Below are 17,440 nucleotides of genomic sequence, written 5' to 3'. Positions count from 1 at the left end.
AGTGAATATTAATAACCCTTCCTTGAGGCGTTTATATTTCCCATCCCATCCCCAACTTGCTGTATTCAGTTCTTTTTATATGTCCAAGTAGATGTATCCTGATACCCAAGCACAGTGTAGTTTTCTATTCCCAAGAGCTGTCTTTTCTCTGCTTTATCTCCTCTGTCTCTTCACCAGTACATCCATCCTTCTCAGTTTCTGTGATGGAGCATCTTTCCTCCTGGAGCCTAGAGTCATACAGCCTCTCAGAGAAGGACAAAGGAGACAGTGCAAGGCTGTTTTCAGAAGCTCTGGAGCTTAGGGAAGAAATTTAGTCTAGGGAGGCAGGTAAGAAAAGAATTTCTATCTGCCAGAAGCCAAAGTGAACATGCAAAATACCTTAAGTGTGATCTGGGGATCTGGAGGCCTGATATCCAGAGAAAGGGGTGAGAAGCAGATCAAGGAAGGCCTGAGAAACTGATTAGCTCTGACAGCCCCTGTCTCTCTGGGGCTGTGGGTTGAAACAGTTGCATTTCACACATCCTCTTACATAGAGTGATGGGGTGGCAGAAAAGGCAATGGCACAAGGTGTCCTTAGACAAGGTGCTCTGCATACGCACTTAGGTTTTAGTAAAGGCTCCTTTTGAAAAAGTCTGACTTCTTCAGAGATGCCTTATATCACGGTCAAGATATAGATGGGGCACACAATTTGACAGTATATGAAAATACAATTATACCATGACCACGTAAAGATTTATTCCAGCAAGGCAAGGCAATGTATTAATATTATATATCTCATATCAATCTCAATAGATTTCAAAAAGCCTTTCATTAGGGCTTCCCTGGTGGCACAGTGGTTGAGAGTCCGCCTGCCGATGCAGGGGACACGGGTTCATGCCTCAGTCCGGGAGGATCCCACATGCCGTGGAACGGCTGGGCCCGTGAGCCATGGCCGCTGAGCCTGCGCGTCCGGAGCCTGTGCTCCACAACAGGAGAGGCTGCAGCAGTGAGAGGCCTGCGTACCGCAAAAAACCCCAAAAAAAACCCCAAAACCTTTTATTAAAATGTATTGCCTGGTCCTTCTTTGGGGGAGGGGGCAGTAGAGGTTTTGCCCTGCTCTGTGCCCCAGGAAGCACACATCTCGGCCTTTACCACTCTGGCCTGTCAGGCATCCCCTCTGTATGGCCACATCTGAGCTGGGTTCCAGTTACACTGGGGAGACCAGGGGTCACAGGAGATGATGACTCCTCGTTGCAGTGCGAGGGCTTCTCATTGCAGTGGCTTCTCTTGTTGCGAAGCACAGGCCCTAGGCGCGCAGGCTTCAGCAGTTGTGGCACACGGGCTTAGTTGCTCCATGGCATGTGGGATCTTCCTGGACCAGGGCTCGAACCCGTGTCCCCTGCATTGGCAGGCGGATTCTTAACCACTGCGCCACCAGGGAAGCCCTGGGGCGTCCACTTTTGAGAAAGTTGCCCTTCTGAACTTCTATTATGTGTTTTTTCCTTCCTGCCTTTTGGATGTTTTTCTTCCAGCCCAAGAGTGTGTGTCCTCTTAGCTCTGCCAGGTCAGGATAGTGGGTGCTAATCTGTCTCAGACCTGGTGGGCCCTGAGTTCCTCCCATCCTCTTATTCCAGGGAGTGAGTTTTTGAAATTTCTCTTTATTAGAGGAAAATTTAGAGTTTGGTGAAGGAGCGATTTTTATCCAATTTGAATTTATTTGAAATATGTAATATTAAACTTCTTAATAAGTCCTTCTTATTAAAAAGGAGGGAATATTCAGCACCCCTCCCATTTCTTACCCCAGAAACTTCAGAGATGAGGTCTCATGGCAAGATTTTAAAGAGAACCTAGAAGGATAAAACCTCAGAGTCAAGGAGGCTTTTCTAGCTGTGACTCAAAAACCCAGAACCATAAAATTGATAAACTGTACAGCATAAAATTAAAATTCTTATTACATGGCAAATAAGCACCATAAATAAAGTCATAAGACAAATGAAAATTTTGGGGGAAATACTTGTAATTCACATCATAGACAAAAGGTTGAGCTCCTGTATATAAAAAGAACTTTTGAAAATTGGGAAGAAAAAAGCCTAACAACCCAATGGAAAAAAAGAAAATCTACAGACAGTTCACAGAAACAGAAATACAAATGACCCATAAACATGTGATGTCAGCCTCACTCATAAAAGAAAAACACAAGGACATCCCTGGTGACACAGTGGTTAAGAATCTGCCTGCCAATGCAGGGGATACGGGTTTGATACCTGGTCCAGGAACATCCCACATGCCGCGGAGCAACTAAGCCGGTGCGCCACAACTACTGAGCCTGCGCTCTATAGCCCATGAGCCACAACTACTGAGCCCACGTGCCACAGCTACTGAAGTCTGTGTACCTAGAGCCCGTGCTCTGCAACAAGAGAAGACACTGCAATGAGAAGCCCACGCACTGCAACAAAGAGTAGCCCCTGCTCACTGCAGCTAGAGAAAGCCTGTGCACAGCAACGAAGACCCAACGCAGCCAAAAATAAATACATTAAATAAATAAAGAAAAATGCAAATTAAAACCACATTGAAATAGCATTTTCACCTATCAGACTGGCAAATATCCCAGCAATTGTCAGCATACTCTGCAGGTGAATCCATGGGGAAACAAGGATTCCCATACAGATTGCGATTGACATATATACACTAATACGTATAAAATGGATAACTAATAAGAACCTGCTGTATAAAAAAATAAAATTAAATTAAAAAAAAAAGAATTCCCATACATTGCTGCTGAGAATGCATTTATCCTACAGATATACCTGCAAAATTGGGAAATCATGTATGGTGAAGGCTATTCATCATGGGATTGTTAGTATCAGCAAAAGACTGGAAAAAACCTGTGTCCCTCATAAGGTACTGGTTAACTAAGGTATATCCATATGATATAATACATGCAGATATTAAAAAGAATGAGAAAGGGCTTCCCTGGTGGTGCAGTGGTTGAGAGTCCGCCTGCCGATGCAGGGGTCACGGGTTCGTGCCCTGGTCCGGGAGGATCCCACATGTCGCGGAACGGCTGGGCCCGTGAGCCATGGCCTCTGAGCCTGTGCGTCCGGAGCCTGTGCTCTGCAACGGGAGAGGCCACAACAGTGAGAGGCCCGCGTACCGAAAAAAAAGAATGAGAAAGTTCTCTGGTGTGGGAAGAACTCCAGAATATAGTGTTAAGAGAAAAAAGCAAGGTGATATAAGAAAAGAGGAAATAAGAATATATTTGCACAAAGACCCATTGAAAAACAATTAGAATTTACTCTTGGTGGTGTACATTTTAAGGGTTTCTATAAATGTATAGTGACATGTATCCATCATCATAGCATCACACAGGGTATTTTCACTGTTCTCTGTGCTCTGCCTATTCATCCCTCCCCCTCCCACCCCTGGCAATGCTGATCTTTCTATTGTCTCCATAGTTTTGCCTTTTTCCAGAATGTCATATTGTTGGAATCATACAGTATGTAGCCTTTTCAGATTGGTTTCTTTCACTTAGTAATATGCATTTAAGGTTCCTCTATATCTTTTCATGGCTTGATAACTCATTTCTTTTTAGTGCTGAATAATATTCCATAGTCCGGATGTACCACAATTTATTTACCCATTCACCTACTGAAAGGACATCTTGGTTACTTTCAGATTTTGGCAATTACTAATAAAGCTGCTGTGAACATCCACGTAAAGGTCTTCATGTGGACATAAGTTTTCATCTCCTCTGGGTAAATGCTAAAAAGCACAATTGCTGGATCATATGGAAGAATATATTTAGTTTTGTTAGACGCTGCCAAACTGCCTTCCAAAGTGGCTGCACCACTTTGCACTTCCAACAGCAACAGATGAGAGTTCTTGTTGCTCCCCTTCCTCTCCAGCATTTAGTGTTGTCAGTGTTCCAGATATCAGCCATTCTAATAGGTGTGTTGTGATATTTCATTGTTTCAAGTTCCATTTACCTGATGCCATATGATGCGGAGCATCTTTTCATAGGTGTATTTTCCATCTGCATATCTTCTTTGGTGAGGTATCTGTTAAAGTCTTTGGCCTATTTTTTAATCAGGTTGTTTGTTTTCTTCTTGTTGCGTGTTAAGAGTTCTTTGTATATTTTGGATAACAGTCCTATATCAGATGTGTCTTTTGCAAATATTTTCTCCCAGCCTGTGGCTTGCTTTCTCCTACTCCTGACACTGTCTTTTGCAGAGCTCAAAAATATTTTTAAAAGAATAAATACTACTGTTACTAACCCCACTTCCACTCTCCATTTTTTTCATTAAAAATAGCTTTGGAAAATAACTTTTTGATAACAATTTTCTGAGAATATTACCATATCCCCCCATTATATCAATAATATCTTTAAAAGCATTACTTCTGGAATACAAAAACTATAGATTTTAGAATACTTTATCAATTTATAAAAGCATGGCAGCTGAACTGAGTCCATTTAAATTTAGTATACTTATAACCACAAATGATAAAATGTATAGCTTTTAAAATTTATACACATTTAGCATATTCACTTAAACATTTTATCTGACCATGTAACACTTACACATTTATTCTTTAAATCAAAGTGCTTAGGAAAAGAAAGAAGATGTGTATTTTTAAACTTTTGCTTAGAAAGTTCTCTTTGCAAGTATATATGTGACTGTCTTCTAAAAACTAATTTTTACACCCAAGTATTTTACAATATATGGTGGAGGTGGGAAGGAGATGAGATGGGCTTTTGAATTGGCCTGAACTGGTCTTTTTATTCCTGAAAGACTGGAAAGGCATGGGCTCTGCCCAAACGCCATTATAGCATGGAAAAGGAAGATCAGGCAGAGCATGGCTGAAGGCAGTGTCAGCTGAGAAAAAACCAAAAAATGCACACTGTGAGAGCTGTGACTTCAGTTTTATTGGGCAGCTTAATGAAGACTATAGCCCGGAAACAGCCTCTCAGATAGCTCTGAGGGACTTCTCCAAAGAGAAGGGTCGGGGGAGGTCAATATATATGTGATTTTGGTGAAGCGGGTACGTGCAATCAAGCACACATCTCAGTAGAAGGTTGCTGCTGGGCTAAGCATATGTCTCCATTAATGATTTTAGTGCTTTTCTAGGTAAAAGAAAATGAAAGAAATTGGGTCCATAAAATTTTCTCCTGAAAATATCGAACTATCTGAAGGCCTGTTCTCCCAGTTCTTACCAAAGCACACAGTGCCTCATTCCTGATCTCCACGCTGAACTCCTTTCAGGGTGTATTAAAGGTCAGTGACTGCCATGGCTAGTGACTTCATTCTTGTAGAACTAGATGGTGAGCGACATTCTTTAGTTTGCCACAGTGACTGAGAAAAGATGAAGCCAGCTCATGTTGGCACCCCATCAAGTCCAGACTGTGGCACAGTCCAGTGGCACTGTGGGCTCACATTCAATCCTGCCTCTATAGAACAGTCTACCTGCCGGGGACTTATTGTATTACCCCCAGCCTGGTGCTTCTGAACAGGAAGCTTGGTTTTTTTGGAGTTGTGTTTGTTTACCCAATAATGTTATTGGATAATATGCCTGGTCTGTGAGGGTCTATTAAGGTAGTTAGGCTCAAAAAGAATCAAGAACTCTGATGGAAAAAAAAAAAATGTCTGTGTAAAGCAGTGATTTTGAGTAAAAATGACAAGGGTTGAATTCTGGCTCCAACAGTGGAAACTTGGGCAAGTTAAATAATCTCCTAAAGAGAAATTAAAGAAACAATCCCATTTACCATCGCATCAAAGAGAATAAAACACCTAGGAATAAAGCTACCTAAGGAGACAAAAGACCTGTACTATAAAAACCATAAGACGCTGATGAAAGAAATCGAAGATTACACAAACAGATGGAAAGATATACCATGTTCTTGGATTGGGAGACTCAATATTGTCAAAATGACTATACTACCCAAGGCAGTCTACAGATTCAATGCAATCCCTGTCAAACTACCAATGGTATTTTTCACAGAACCAGAACAAAAAATCTTAAAATTTATATGGAGACACAAAAGACCCTGAATAGCCAAAGCAATCTTGAGAAAGAAAAACATAGCTGTAGGAATCAGGCTCCCTGACTTCAGACTATACTACAAAGCTACAGTAATCAAAACAGTATGGCACTGGCACAAAAACAGAAATATAGATCAATGGAACAGGATAGAAAGCCCAGACATGTGCCTATGGTCAATTAATTTACTACAAAGGAGGCAAGGTTATACAATGGAGAAAAGACAAAGACAGTCTCTTCAATAAATGCTGCTGGGAAAACTGGACAGCTACATGTAAAACAAATGAAATTAGAACATTCTTTAACACTATACACAAAAATAAACTCAAAATAGGTTAAAGACCTAAATGTAAGACCAGATACTATAAAACTCTTAGAGGAAAACATAGGCAGAACACTCTTTGACATAAATCTCAGCAATATCTTTTCCGAGCCATCTCCTAGAGTAATGGAAATAAAAACAAAAGTAAACAAATGGCAACTAATTAAACTCAAAAGCACAGCAAAGGAAACCATAAACAAAACAAAATGACAACCCACAGTATGGGACAAAATATTTGCAAACAATGTGACCGACAAGAGATTAATCTCCAAAATTTACAAACAGCTCATGTAGCTCAAAATCAAAAAAGCAAACAACCCAATCAAAAAATGGGCAGAAGACCTAAATAGACATTTCTCCAAAGAAGGCATATAGACGGCCAACAGGCACATGAAAAAATGCTCCACATTGCTAATTTTTAGAGAAATGCAAATCAAGATTGCAATGAGATATCACCTCACACCAGTCAGAATGGCCATCATCAAAAAATCTACAAAAAAATAAGTGCTGGAGAGGGTGTGGAGAAAAGGGAACACTCCTACCCTGTTGATGGGAATGTAAATTGGTATAGCCACTATGGAGAACAACATGGAGGTTCCTTAAGAAACTAAAAATAGAGCTACCATATGATCCAACAATCCCACTCCTGGGCATATATTCTGAGAAAAACACAGTTTGAGAGGATACATGCACCCCAATGTTCGTTGCAGCACTGTTTACAATAACCAAGACATGGAAGCAACCTAAATGTCCATCAACAGATAAATGGATAAAGGAGATGTGGTACATATATACAATGGAATATTACTCAGCCATTAAAAAGAATAAAACAATGCCATTTGCAGCAACATGGATGGACATAGAGATGATCATATTAAGTGAAGTAAGCCAGACAAAGACAAATATCATATGATATTGCTTATATGTGGAATCTTAAAAAAAAATGATACAAATGAACTTATTTACAAAACAGAAACAGACTCACAGACTTGGAGAACGAACTTATGGTTACCAGGGGGAAGGGGGGAGCGAGAAGGGATGGATTGGGAGTTTGGGATTGACATGTACACACTGCTATATTTAAAATAGATAACCAACAAGGACCTACTGTATAGCACAGGGAACTCTACTCAGTTCTCTGAAATAACCTAAATGGGAGAAGAATTTGAAAAAGAATAGATACATGTCCATGTATAACTGAATCACTTTGCTGTACACCTGAAACTAACAGAACATTATTAATCAAATATACTCCAATATAAAATTAAAAAAAATTTTTTTAATTCACCCATTAAAAAAAAAATCTCCTAAATTTCAGTTTCATCATCTGTGAAGTGAGAATAATACATATAATTGATATTATATTAGTAATATAATATTGTTATGAAGATTAGGTGAGCTGATATGCAGGAAGCTCTTGTCACAGTGCCTGACATATCGTAAGCACTCAGCAAATCTTGGCTCTGACTTTTATTACCATAAATTTACTTTATTTTTACTTACATTGTATTGTAAACAATTCTGAAATAGATACCCATATATATAATCCTTTGACCATAATTCTGATTATTTCTTTATGATAGCTTCCTCGAAGGAGAGTTACTAAGGTCCAAGTGTATGAACATATTGGATAACCCTGATTTTTAAAATTATCCAGAAAAGGCAAGTCTACAGCTTGTCTCATTCGACTACCCCCTTGAGCTCTGGAAATTAAATTCTTAGAGTAAACATTATTTGGTAGATTACAAACCTAACTAAGGTTTATGTAAAAATCTAGTGCTTTTTAAAATCTAGATTAAAAATCTTTTAAACCTAGTGATTTTTAATGCTAATGATAGGTCATTAGCAATAAAGAGAAAATAGAACAGAAATTTCCCTGTTTATAGTAAACTCCAATAGTCATAGAAGGGAGGGTGTGTTTAGGAGCCCATGCCCTGGCTTCTTATAATCGTGAACCACACTCTCCCCTTGGCATTCCTTCCTAACACCTGCCACTTTAAATCCCCCACTTTGCATTGCCATTAAGCTTTTAGATTCCCTCCTTATCTTTGACCTTTTTATTTAAGGATATGACTTTTAGCTAATCTTTGGCCTGCAGGTCAGCAGTTAAGCTGTCCATTCTCCTGACCCCTTTCATCCTTTGGCCTTTTAAGGACAAAGCCTGTTGTGCGTAACTTATACACATTTGGGTCATCTCAAGCCATTCTTAGCTGGTGAAACCTCATCAGGCAGGTGCTGCAAGAGACTTGGTGAATGGATATTTTGAGAAACAAACTTTTAAGAAGAGCTTTAGGGATAGACACATACACACTACTATATATAAAATAAATAACTGATGAGGACCTACTGTATAGCACAGGAAACTCTACTCAATGCTCTGTAATGGCCCAGATGGGAAAAGAATCTAAAAGAGTGGATATATGTATACGTATAACTGATTCACTTTGCTGTACACCTGAAACTAACACAACATTGTAAATCAACTATACTCCAATAAAAATTAAGAAAAAAAAAAAGAAGAGCTTTAGACTTGGGATTTCTCACGAAAATTCAGCCTGTTCAAGTTGCATTTCAGTGTGGTCTTTCAGGGGAGGCTAGAGGAGTATTCTTAATGGAGCTAGTCTCGGTATAGTTTTCTCATTTTAAAAGTGAGGTCACTGGCAGGGCTGTTGTGAAGACTCAATGTTATAAACTGTCACTGCCCTCAAGGAGATCTTAACTTGTTGCTGGGGACAGAATATGCACAAGATGTATATAACACAGGGGAGAGGAAGTAAGGGTCTTGAAGCATATAAGAGGATTCTACAAAAGGAGAAATTAGACTGAGTGGTGGAAATCTAGGAGGACTTCGTGTAAGGTGGTGTTTAAGATGAGTCAAGCTTCCTGAAGGAGTGGTATTTAAGATCAGTCATGAAGGATTTTAGCAAGTGGAATTTAGTGCAAGCAGATGGACTCACAAGAGTAAAGTCAGAGGTATTAGAGTTTGGCCTGTTGGACCACCAAGTGAAGTGGTTTCATTAGCAGGTATAAAATATTTAGGCAATTGTGGAAAGTAAAGGGAATAGTACATTGAGCCAGGCTGCAGAGGGCTTGGTTTGCTGGGGTATGGCATCTGTCTCAGTCTGGTGGACAAGACACTAAAGGTTTGATAGCAGGGGACGACCTGACCATAGCTGTGATTTGAGAAGGACAGTTAGGAAGCTGTGTGAAAGATGAAGTGAAGGGAGGGACTAATTAGGGGATGCTAGATATTTTTTAAAAATAATAAATGTATTTATTTTTGGCTGTGTTGGGTCTTCATTGCTGTGCGTGGGCTTTCTCTAGTTGCAATGAGTGGGGGCTACTCTCCGTTGCAGTGTGCAGGCTTCTCACTGTGGTGGCTTCTCTTGTTGCAGTGCACAGGCTTCAGTAGTTGTGGCATGTGGACTCAGTAGTTGTGGCTTGCGGGCTCTAGAGCTCAGGCTCAGTAGTTGTGGTGCACGGGCTTAGTTGCTCCGCGGCATGTGGGATCTTCCCGGGCCAGGGCTCGAACCCGTGTCCCTTGCATTGGCAGGCAGATTCTTAACCACTGCACCACCAGGGAAGCCCTAGATTTTCTTTTTAGACTCAAGATAACAGGGGGAGTGGGGTTCAAAGGATGGACAGAATGGGTGGATGTGCTTAGTAAATTTGTGAAATACTTTCTAAAAAAAAAAACAATTTCTTTTCTTAAATAATTTATTTTCAATAAGTTAATAGTTAAATAGCAATTTAGAATCAATGATTACAAACTCACAAAACACATCACCAAATAAAATCTTTGGTTGGTACCTCTAATCACATTCTACAAAGCACAATAATTCAATTTCAATTAAAAGGCATATGAAGATCACTGAACACTATTGAAAAGAGATGAGTCTAATAATGAGGTGCTTGGCCATTTTCAATCCTAAAATCCTTAGTGGCTGAACAGGGCTGTAGACAGGCTGGACGTGCTGGCTCAGAAGATCTCACACTATGTCTGGGCTGCACTAACTGTCCATGTGACCTCTGGAAAGTTACTTCAAAACCCTCTGGACTGTTTTCTCCTCTGTAAAAGGAGGAGTAGAATTAGCCAATCTAATGATCTGTATAATAAATGGGCCTGTTTATACTTGGCTTCCGGAAGTTTCCAGTGGTGCCCATAGTGGAACAAACACTTGTTTTCAAGTAACAGAGTAGCATAAATGATATAATCTGTCTAAAGTTTTCTTTTGGGTGCAAATGGCCCATAAAGAGATGTACCATCAGTGAACTAGAATTCATTTGAACCATAAAGTCTTACTACTGCAATCACCAAGCCGTAAGTACAGGACACCAAGGAAGGCTGTGGAGTGATTTTAGAATTAGCTTCCAGTCTCACAGATACCTTGGCAAGGTTTTGGTCCATATAACTACAATTCCTTTTGACAGTCACTTTAACCTAACACAACTTGATAGGCCAAAATCCAACTTGCAAAAGAAATCATTTAAGAGATGAATTACCTTAAGTAATATTTTAAATGCTTATTCATTTATCGTAGGAATTTCCTATAGGGTTTCTTTAAATAACTGTTCCCTCATTTAGTTTAATGATACTCAATCTCCTCACGACTTTTTGGCGGTACTCGGTTACTTTTCAGTGGAAAGGCCTTCTGTGCACAACAGACATGGCCCCAGCAGCAGAGAAGTGCACTCATTCTGAGAAGAGCAGTAAAATCCCGTGTTCAGGCAAAGAGTCTTCTCTGCCTTCCTCAGCAACATGAGGCTAATATAAAAATGCTGTCAAAAATGTTACTTTGAGTTAATGACAGATGAGAGAGTAAGCAACATTACTCAATTGACAAACTGTCATCAAAGCTTTGAGATGTACTATCACCTGGTAGTTTGGGGACAAATTTAAGTCCACATAAGTTCATGAGAAAGAAATGCAAATTCAGGGGAAATCCCCTGGTCTGTGTGCTTATGTGTTTCCCAGGACTATTCTGGGTCTGTGGGGACATTTATTGAATGCAGTTTAAAGAAAGGACCTACATGGAAAATGCATTGTTTCTGATAAATGTGTTGTTCTACAAGTGTCAACGCTGTGTAGAGTTTAAAGACATTATGACCTTGCTATTTTGGGAGAATGAGATTTTGAGGGCATCTCATCCAGATTTCTTCTAAGCACCAAACCAAAGAGGCTCATTTCAGCCTTTCATAAATCAAATACCTTCTTTCTAGAGTGGCAGAACATTTAAATTTCTCTACTGTGTATACATGATCTCAAATCCATCTATTTCCTACCTGTAGTTCAGACGGTTTTAAAACCAATGTACCACCAAGAAGACTGGGGAAATAAAATGTCCCATAGACAATCAAATGACATTACTTGTATTCTGGGCTCAACTATGGGATTCATTTTTGAATCTAAGCATCATCAGGGTGGCACAAGGGGGTGAGTTCTGCCAGATCCACGCTGTTTCACTCATTGTGGGTACCACCTCTCCCAGCGTAAGATTGAGCTAATGCTCCATAGCAGGGAAAACAAATCACATGTTCATTAACTCATTAGAGTCTGGTATTAACATTCCTACTGTCTACTCTAAATCTTTTGTTAAGCTCTCTATTAAATGGTAATATTTAGATTTTCATCATTATATTTGAATTTTACAGGTCTTAAGTCAGCAGAAACTCAGGCTAAATTAAAAGTTTTGATACCTGACATGGGAAACTAAGGGGTTAGAAAACCTATTTTAGCTAGCTGGTTTTCATAAGAAAACTATGAACTCTCGTAAATTATCGAGTCCTTTCCTCTCACAGGTATAATCCACCATTTGGCTTTAGAGATAACATATACATACACAGCCCTATGCAAGTGACACCTCACATGTCCATAGAGATAAAGGATGCAGAGCTCTTCCACAGGTATCTGCTGCCTTCCTGTGGTCCTCACATGTCAGGAGGGTCTTTTCTTCACAGGTGTTCCTGCAAGTCTCCAGGTTGGTTTCTGCAAGGGCTATCTTTTCATTTGTCTTACATTGTTCACCCTTGATCAAATATGCCTCATTTTTCAAAACAAACTTTAAAATATGTTCGGAGGGAAGCATTTTCTACTCATCCATCTGAGATCCATTTTGAGAAAACTTTCTTATAACTGAAAACATACGGAGTAAAACAGTGATTTTCAAACCAGTTTTTAACCTAAGGGTCTTTTTTTTTTTTTTTTTTCAAACAACATCTTATGCAGAACCCAGATTTATAACATAGACAGAGACAGGGTGATCTGACTGAAGCCCTGGGGGTGGGGGGTGACAGATGCCCAAGCCACGTTCCTCATGGTCCCTTTCAGCATCCTGAAGCCGACCCTGAGCCACCTCCTATGAAGCTTAAATTCATGCCTCACAAATTATTCATCAGGTTGACTCTGGAACATGCAAAAGGCTGTCGATAAGCTAGTTACTTCTGAACCAGTGCTGCCTGGGGTGACGACAGCCAGAGCCCCACTATGGAATGTGGTGGCTTGGGCCGGATGATGGAACCTGGTAATCACCAAGGAGAGTCCTGTCCGGCAGGTGGGGTCCTTGGGGGAAGAGGCCCAGAATATTTCCTGGAGTAGCCACTCCCGTTTGCTGTAGGCTTTGCTCCCCCAAGACCTTCACCAGGAAGTTGATGTACCTCATCGCCAGGCGAAGCGTTTCGTTTTTGCTCAGCTTCTTGTCGGGAGGGTGAGTGGGGATGAGCTTCCTCAGCTTGGCAAAGGCACTGTTGACGTTCTGCTGCCTCCACCGCTCCCTGGTGTTTGTGAAGATCTTTCTGGTCATGTTGGAGCTCCTGAGACGAGAAAGAGAAAGGGCCCTGAGGGCCAATACCTTGTCAGAGGCCTGCTGGGTAGCACATGTCCTGCCAGGAACTTGAGATGTTAGTCTTCTCCACTCAGATCTTAGGAAATGCACTGCCTCATTTCCAGGTGCTTTGAATCTTCCTTTGACAAGGGAAGAAAACATGGCAGAAGAAAGGGCAGGATAAGAACACCTTCCTTCAGCGTTTCTCTCCCTGTGTGTTTTGAAGCCTCCAGTTAAAATGTGGTTTTATCTTAATACCCCTATTACTACTTTTATAACCAACTCTTCCTAATTGTTCAGAATCAGGCACAGTGTAGGATTGGGTACGTGTGTGAATAAAACATATATTTGCTAACAGAGATTTGAATATAGATTCTTTAAAAAGCGGGGTGCTGAGATCCTAGGTTTCATTAACGAGATACTATTTGGAGTGAAGAAGGTGACAGCACAACTCTCCTCTTAGCTGGCCGACCTCGTCTGCAGGATTGGGCCCGCTGTGTAAGAGCTAAAATATCTAGACTGGACCACATTTAGAGGGGGATGAACAGGGTGATGAAGAGCCTTGAAACCCGGCTGCGTGAGGAGCAGAAGCGGGGTTGTTTAGCGTGACAAAAGAAGAAAAGGGGCGGGGGTGTGTGTGTGTGTGACGATTTGGCGTGGATGCTGAGGAAGATACCCAGGCTTTCCAAGGTTGAATTTGGATGACCTTTCCAACCCTGGGAGAGGTGATTATTATCGCATATTGCCAATTCTTAATTGTGCCCTTTTTAACATTTAGAGGCATAGGCCGCTTTGTTCAGGTGGCTTGGATTAATCTACGTTAATGGGAACCTTTATGACGCGTCAGCAAACGAGCCACAGCCCAGCACCCAACGTTTGGTGCTCTTGGTTTATGGCTATCAGTTTGCCACCTGCTCCAGTCTCAGCAACCTGGGCAGAGGGCCCCTTCCTGTGCCCACACAGCGTAGTAAATATTCCTAACTCCACACCTTCACACATGCCATCTTCTGTCCCTTGAATTCCCTCCTCGCTGTCTTCTTGCCTATGTCTACACATTCTTTAAAGAGCAGATCCAATCCTCCTTTTCATTCCTATAAAGGCTTCCAGGCCATCGCAGAGCCCCCCATGCCCACAGCCACTGGTGGAAGACAAAGGCTATTAGGAGAATTAAATAAGTTAATATTTGTAAATCACTATAACAGTGCCTGACACATAGTAATGGCTATAAAAGTGTTGGGGAATAAATACAACAAAATAATAAATATATTTATAAATAAAAATGACTTGTGAGGTACTGAATATTCCTGGGGGGTGATATCTTGTTTTCCTGTAACCAAGCCTCTACTGTAATCTCTTGGCTCTTGCTGCCTTTGCTGCTTTATTTTAACCCTTCCTGTAGACCTGTTCTGTTCCATGGGTTTGTGGACATGGTTGGACTGGGTACTGGTGCTCAAGGAGCTTATTGGATGGTCTGGTGGAGGAGGCAACACATACATAAGCACTTAAAAATTACAGCAGAAGGTCCCACACACCAAGGGCTAAGTCCAGAGCTACACTTGCTGACTAGAGAAAGGTGTAAAAGAACCATGTCAAGACCAAAATGATTGGGTCAATGCCATTGAGCTTTTCCCTAAGTTCTACCTTTTTTCTATTTCTTTTTTTGAATTTTATTTTATGTATGTTTTTATACAGCAGGTTCTTATTAGTTATCTATTTTATACATATTAGTGGATATATGTCAATCCCAATCTCCTAGTTTTATTTGGGCTTTCCTGAGGACATGAGTTTGTTGGTAAACATCCCAAATATCTGAGAAAAGTTATATAAAGCGCCACGTAGAATGTCAGGCACTTGGTAGGTGCCGCTCAGAGTGCCAGTTTCCTTCCACACCTGTTGTTTGTGTTAACAGCCCACGTTGCAGGAAGGAGTTGGAGGGTTAAAAATTGGCACATGTGGTACAAAAGGGTGGGCTGTGACGCAGACCTGGAAAAATGGCAGTCAACCCAACAGGGAGCTCTAGGGCAAAGAGTGACTGTAGAGGAGACCCCACTGGGCAGAAATCACCAGATCCTGGCAGCGCTGCCACGCTCACTCGTAGGCCGGGGGCTGCCGGAAGAACGGAGGCCCCATCCTGAGGGCACTGCCACTGAAGGCTGTCAGCTAACTGCACTGCCTGCAGCTGAACTGCAAGTTTCTTCCTGAAGTGAGATCCAGGCGGCGCACCCCTGTGTGATCTCCGCGTGTACCCAATGCTGAGAGCACTGCTCTACTCTCCAAACAGGAGCCCTGAGACCTAGCAAAACTGTGTTTGAGAAGGGAGCAGTATCTAGGGGATTAAGAGGTACAAACTATTATGTATAAAATAAGCTACAAGGATATATGCCCCCCAGGACATTTCCCCATGCAGGTTCTTGATGCCTTTCCTGCTTCTGCCTGGGTTGGAGAGGCCAGTGCTGTGCTGAGAAGCCAGTGGTGAGCAGAATCATAGCGGCTCAAGTTCACCAGCTGGCCTCAGGCTCCCTCCATAAGCCACTTAAGTCTATTTCCTCTCTCTGTGGAGACACTCCTAGTTGGACCCATGACAGTCACATGCGCTCTAAGCTTCACTATCAACACTTACTGACCCTACGTGCCAGACACTGTGCTCACTGCTGGACACTGAGGAGCCCACTGCCCTGGGACACAGAGAGGGAAGCACAGGGGCTATAGGAGCAGAGAAACAGCACCTAACTCAGGCATTCTAGGGGGCTTTCAAACTGAACGGGGTGATTCCCAAGGCCTCTTTCTATGCTGAAATGCCACAATGCCCTGCCCTTGCCTTTTATCTACCTAAGTTATTTCTAAATAACCTAGCCTTTGGATCTACAATGAAAATATGAGCTTTGTCAGACCTGTATCCAACTATACCTAAAATATGAAGGTTTGAACCTAAATCAAGGGGATTTAAAAAACTATTCAGTTTTGCTCACACCAAGGCTGGTTGCTTTGCAGCCAGGACTGTGGAAGCAAAGTCACTTTTAAGCTTCTCTTGTCAAAAGAGGCTTTAGCTCATTCACTAGTCCCACGGGGGCTCTTTTTCAAGCTGGGAAGAAAAGATTAGGCAGGATAAACTAACTGGTGTTCTCTTCTGAGAGGGCTCCATCCTATTGTGAGAAGCAGACAGAGGAAATGGGGAGAAGAGAAGGCTTCTGAAACGTAGCCTTGCCATCCCAGGACGTGCTTAATAATTACCTGTTGACTTATCCTCAAGTGTGTTACTCTCCTTCTCCATGGGGGAAACAGAAATCAGTGATTTAACAAGCTGGAAAAACTCAAAGTAGAGGTCACTGGAAAATTGCTAAGGACTTATTAAATCAAAGGAAAGTGGCATTTAGTGTTTTTCCTGTTGCAAGGACTGATGGCTGCTAATCTTGATTCAGAGTAATTTAAGAACTTAAAAAGTACCCCAGATGCCACAGAATCAGAGAACATCTGACAGATGTTGAAACAGGCGTGAAGTTTTTTTGTCCCAAGTCACACATCCCTGTGTGGCAGAGCCTGTGTCCCAAGCCTGAGTATTTATGCATCTATGTCACCACTGACTCCTGCTGAGTCAGGGTCCATAACCTTTTTTGTGCCATGGACCTTTTTGGCAGTCTGGGGAAGCCTAGGGACGGATTTCATCTCAGAACAATGATTTCAAATACATGAAGGAAAAAGCCTTTGGTTCCCTTCTCAGAATAAGAGTTTTAAATGTATGAATTAAAATAGACACATAAAATAACCAATTATACTTCATAGGTATTAAAATAATTCTAAAAAGCAAGACAGTAATACCTGTGCTTCACTCTTAACACATTAAACAGATTTGTTACCATCATTTCTAAGTAGTGATACTTAAATGATTTGTTCAGAAGATCTGCAACATGAGTTGAAAGTATGATTTTTTATTGGTGACAAAGTCATCAGCACGACTAGTGCCAAAGTAGTTTATTACTCACATTCATAAATAAAGGAAAAGCTAAATTTAAACTAAAGGTCAGTAGACATAAAGATGTAATTTTTTCCCACCTAAATATATAGAACGCCTGAATTCTATCCATACACCCGAGTGGGTGTGTGTCATAGGCCCCAGGCTAAGAATGCCTGGACAGGAGGAATGTCACAGGAAACTGAATAGGAATATAGGTGTCCACAAACTTCTACTTATACTGTCACCACAGAAGGTAACAGGTTACTGGAGAAAAGAACAATTATGCCCCCAGAAAAGGTGCTGCTTTTTCGTGTGGGTGTTTCCTGGACA

General features: G+C 41.3%; 1 protein-coding gene across 1 annotated transcript in view; it reads right to left on the bottom strand.

The window, feature by feature from the left end:
- Positions 1 to 6,039: 6,039 nt before the first annotated feature.
- Positions 6,040 to 17,440, bottom strand: part of TAL2 (TAL bHLH transcription factor 2) — a 20,412-nt gene continuing 9,011 nt past the window's right edge. Inside the window, exon 2 of the mRNA XM_022600138.2 lies at positions 6,040 to 13,171. Coding sequence (XP_022455846.1) covers positions 12,820 to 13,171 — 352 coding nt within the window. The 3' untranslated portion in view covers positions 6,040 to 12,819. The remainder of the gene's footprint in view (positions 13,172 to 17,440) is intronic.

The sequence above is a fragment of the Delphinapterus leucas genome, chromosome 6, assembly GCF_059928025.1.
Source record: "Delphinapterus leucas isolate spDelLeu-1000000601 "Yukka" chromosome 6, BTC_Dleu_Yukka2, whole genome shotgun sequence".
Taxonomy (NCBI): Eukaryota; Metazoa; Chordata; class Mammalia; order Artiodactyla; family Monodontidae; genus Delphinapterus; species Delphinapterus leucas.
Note: the sequence above shows the minus strand (reverse complement) of the source record. Positions and strands in the feature narration are given on the sequence as shown.